Here is a 4,998-nt window from a genome sequence, read left to right on the forward strand (position 1 = left end):
AGGGACTATTTTACGAAACTGTTAAAGTTTGTAAAAGATTCCATTGATGTTTTCTTGAAGCTTTTGTGGCTATTTAGTTAGTTTTGAAGATTAGATATGTTAATGGATTAGTTTGTAAAGTAAATTTTGTTAGTTTTGAACTTAGGGACTAAAATGTAATAAATTCAAAATGTGTATGAAAACTTTGAAATTTTTTGTTTTAATGGACTGTTGGATGATGAAATTGAGATCTATTTTGAAATCGAATCTTAAATGTGAAAGTTATAGTATTTTCGGTTTTAGGGACTAAATTTAAATAAATGTAAAACTTAGAGAATTATTGTATAGATGAAATTGAACTAAGACATGACTGTAAAATGTTGTTAAATATTTATTGGAATAGTTAATTGAGTTAAACTATGCTTTAGATCAAGAATTACAACAACCGGAGGACGTACGAGGAGAAGGGAAACTTGTCGACTAGTCCCTGTTAGCTAAGTCGATACGGTTCTTCCACGTAAGTTCGTACAGTATAATTGAAATTGTTTATGTTAATTTTTTATATTTGATTTGTTAATGGTGATTGCTAGTGATTGGAATCTTGTTATAATGTGAGATAAATCTCGATAAAATTAGTAAAAATCTCGTATACGAGGTTACAAGTTATTGCTCGTAGGTTTCGAGCTCCAGCATGTGTTATAGACTTGAGAATACAAGTTTATTAAGCATTGGTCAGGCTATTTGTTTTGTAGGTTCAACCTTAATGAGTGACCATGCACTATTATTTTATTCGTGGAGGTTCAACCCTTACGGGTAACCAGGCACTATGGTTCATTATCCGTGTAGGTTTAACCTAAACAGGTAACCAAACACTATTACTTTCACCTGTGTACGAAGTTCTTTTACGAAGTTTCATCAGGTAATATTTTGAATAAAGTGATGTTGTGCCATTGAATGTTGGCTAAGTTATACATATGAGTTGGACATAAGTGGCAAGTTGGATTAAAATAAAATTGAGAACATTGGAGGTTATATATATGATTGAGGCCAAAATCTTATAAGTTGATGTTATTGTTTGAATCTTGATAGGTATATTTGAAATACATAATGAATTGTGTATGTGTTAAGTAATTGATGTAAGTAAATCTTTATATTGTATGAGCTTACTAAGTATTTTATATACTTACTCATGTTACTACTTTTCTGTAGATTTTGGACGTTTGGAATGTGTCGATCAGATCAGCGAGAAGCTCACATTCTACCGTCTCTCAATCCATTAAACTTTTGATATTTTGAACTTGGTTACTTGTGGCATGTACATAAGATGTTTTGATTTGTTTAAGTATATGTATATATATTTTGGCATAAATGTGTTAGTATGTAAGTTAAGGAGTATGTTCTTATATGATGTATGGCTTAAATGCCAAGTTTGGTATTCTTGAATGTTAAAGAAATGGTAAAGCTTGAATGGTATTAAGCATGTGAATTGGGTTGTGGTATGAAATGGTTTAAGTCTTGTTTATAGTTTTGAGTTATGAGTTTTTGGTGCCAATGAGGGCATATTGGTTGTATGTTCAAATGATTAGGTGAATTGTTGTTTTGGCTTTGAAATATGCATATTTTGGTGTTTGTTTGAATAGTATGAAATGACATTCTAGGTCACTCAAAGGAATGGTATGAATACTTGCCCAAATAGGTCATTTTTGCTGTACAAGGGCTACCACATGGTCATGTGTCACACATGGTTGGATGACGCAACCGTGTGTTCAACACGTTTAGGGTGATTTTAGTTCACACGACCATTGTCTGTTACACGGCTTGGTGACACAGCCGTGTGACCCTAGACTACACGACATCAATTTGTTACACTGTTTGGGGATACGACTGTGTGATAGCACCACATGGCCTCAGCTTGTCACAAGGCCTGGCCACACGGCCGTGTGACCCCTATTTTAACTTTTGACCTATCTTTTTGTAAATGTTTCAAAATGGCCCCGATTTGGTTCCAAGCCTGTTTAAGATTGTAACTGTGATTCTTTAGACAAAAGTAAGCCGTATAGATCATCAAATTTCACAGACACTAATCGTGCCTCGATGTTGCGAGTGAAGGGCCGATACTCAGGACCAAGACCCCGTAAAATGTGATCAACAAGATCATCCTCAGAGATCGGTTGATTGAGAGCAAGAAGCTGATCATATATACGCTTTGCACGATCCATGTATGTAACAATCGAATCAGTGTCGCGAGAGAGAGAATGCAATGAATTTTTGAGGGACCGGATCTGAACACGGGACCCAGAGGCATAGGTGGTTTGAAGCTTTGTCCATGCATCAATGGCAGTAGTTGAACCAACAACTTGAGACAGCACTGGTTCAGAGAGAGAGCCAAAGATCCAGGTTAATACAAGCTGATCTTTAATATACCAGGCCTGGTACGCCGGATTCGGTGCCCCGTTAACCTCTTTCGTCGGAGAGGCAGTTCCATCAACATGACAGTATAGTTGATTGCCATGGAAGATTGGGGTGAATTGAGTTTTCCAGAGAAGATAATTTGAGGCGGTGAGTTTAATGGTGAGTTGGTTGTGGATGGAAGGGAAAGACATAAGTGAGGACATAACAGAGGAGATATTAGCATCGGTGGTTCCCATGGCAGAAGAAGAAGGATCGGGAAAAAAAGGAGAGAGCGGCGTTGAATCCTAAAAGATGGCTAAGCTGATACCATGTAAAAGAAGCAACTTTGGTTTGAAAGGCAAGAATACTTTTTCATTGCCTTGCATTACAAATAAATATAAGTGTTTAACTAGGTGTTTGAGATAGAATACAGCAGTGGGTTGAATCTTTCAAATTATTCAAAAAATAAACAAATCCAATCCTAACTGATTTGAATTGAAAACAAGAAACAAGCCATGTCAGCTAGGTGAGGAAGTTGACGTGGATTGAGTCAGTTGCTTAACATCATGCACCAAAAACCCATGATTAATGTGGGAATTGTGCAACCCCCAAGCTGACAAAGAATTGTTCTAAATGTTACAACAAACCTTTCTATTTTTGTGAATTTAGTGGGCAAAGCAAAATTACTAGCAAAGGCCAAAGAAAGTTTACAAAAAGATTCTCATTTTGCCAATTAAAGCAAATTAACTATATATTAACAAGACAAAAATTTTCCTGGTTGGCATAAATTTCAGTAAAGCAATCTGATTATCAAACACTTAGCTACATAATCTTGCCACTTAAGCACAATCTTCTGTCGGCAAAATAAGCTCGAACTTATCCTTCCTTTCCATTTTTAGTAACTGCAACTTTTTCATTGAACGAACCATGATGTTCCCATTTCTCATTTCAATGAAAATTTGATAATGAAAAATAGAACACAGAACCCATTTTCAATTTGAAGAGGAGAGGGGAGAAAATGAGCATACCGAGAATGTAGAAGGGGAAGCGTAGGTGAGTGGAGTAAACAAACAAGGCAAAAGAACTGGGAAAAGCAACAGAAATAACCCAGCAATTGCTTCTCCCTTAAGAGGCTGATGATAGTCGCTCTGGTAATGAAACCTCATAATCCCCCTTAAAGTTGAGAAACACAGATCTCCAAATTGACCACTTTCCTCAATTTGTTTTCTTCTTTGTTGGCTTTGGTTGGCATTGATGGTGAAAACCACTCGAACAAACGAACACAAACAAAATCTAATCAACAGCTATAAAAAAAGAGCTCAACTCAAGCACCCAACATCACATGATGAATCTCTCTCTCTTTTTCTTCCTTATTTTTCTTTGTTCATTTCTTCTCACTTTCAGGCCTTAGTTATGGCATCTCAGATGGACACCTGTATACATAATTAAAATTTAAAGCTTTGTGGCTGTGCATGGAAAAACACAGTAAATTTATTTTGGTAAGACATAAGAATTTAAGAATCACTAAAATTTCCTTCTTTTTCACGTTTAAAGAATAAGTGAAGAAAAAAATGGGATCAATTAGGTGAAGTGGGGTTTTGTGAAACTTTTGATTAAAGTTTTCATCTTAAAGAGTGAACATTTTTGGGATGATAAGACCACCGACACCACAATTGAAACTAAAGGGTTTTTTTTGGTTGATTCATACTTAAAAGTAGCACATTGTCCTAGTATTTAGCATTCAAAAGAAGTCTTAGTATTTTCATCTTTATTCTCTGGTTAATAGGTGTGTTTGATTTGATTCTATTCAAATTTTGGATACAAATTGGATGGAATTGTTTTATTTATTTTTTGACTTTTAATTAACTTGAAATTGTATTGAGTAAAAATTTAAATATTTGAAATTGATATTTTCAGTTGAGTTTTTTTTAAATTGAGCTTTATTTTCTTTTGTGTAATATTGAAATTTTATTATAATAGGATCCCGTGAGATTTTTTTCTAATTAATAGCTATGGTTTAAATTCTAGTATCCCTACTTCTTTCTAGGTCAATTTTGAGGACGAAATTTCTTAAGAGATAAAATTGTAATGACCTAGTTTTCAATGGTGTCGAAGAATATAGTTTTGGAATCTCGTTTTCGTAAGCTGAGTTCGTAAATATTACATAGGGATATTTATAGAGTTATTATATTAATGAATTAAAATTTGGTTAAGCAATTTGGTCAAATATGTAGCTAATTAAGGACTAGAGACTAAATTGTAAAATTTTAATCACTATAGATTTTAATTAGAATAAGGCTTGAGGACTTAAATAGTAATTATCCCCAAAACTAAAATGACTAATAAACCTATCTTAAATAACGATAGTGAGATTTGATGGTGGATGACATTATGTTTAGTTAATTAGTGATTAAAGTTTAATTAGTTAAGGTTAAGTTAATTAAACTAGTTTAATAACAATTAAACCATTATATATAAACCAAAATTAAGTGGAGAGAAGTGTTCATCTTCTCCATTTCAACCGTCCACCATATTAGAAGAAGAAAGAAAGCTTAAAACCTATTTGAAGCATTTGACCATTGATTTCACGTAAGTCCCTAGCTATTTTTGTTTAATTTTTGTAGATTT

At 33.9% G+C, this 4,998-nt stretch overlaps 1 protein-coding gene across 1 annotated transcript; it reads right to left on the reverse strand.

Annotated features, from left to right (window-relative positions):
• Nucleotides 1-1,994: 1,994 nt before the first annotated feature.
• LOC105762071 (retrovirus-related Pol polyprotein from transposon RE1) lies at nucleotides 1,995-2,627 on the reverse strand. Its single transcript, XM_012579989.1, has one exon. It carries the CDS (start codon nucleotides 2,625-2,627, stop codon nucleotides 1,995-1,997), a length of 633 nt encoding a protein of 210 aa, XP_012435443.1.
• Between the last annotated feature and the right edge of the window lie 2,371 nt (nucleotides 2,628-4,998).

Source organism: Gossypium raimondii, chromosome 12 (assembly GCF_025698545.1).
Source record: "Gossypium raimondii isolate GPD5lz chromosome 12, ASM2569854v1, whole genome shotgun sequence".
In the NCBI taxonomy this organism is placed as follows: domain Eukaryota; kingdom Viridiplantae; phylum Streptophyta; class Magnoliopsida; order Malvales; family Malvaceae; genus Gossypium; species Gossypium raimondii.

Excerpts from the sequence above, each read along its gene's own strand:
- LOC105762071 (XM_012579989.1), bottom strand. The coding sequence starts at position 2,627 with ATGGGAACCACCGATGCTAATATCTCCTCTGTTATGTCCTCACTTATG.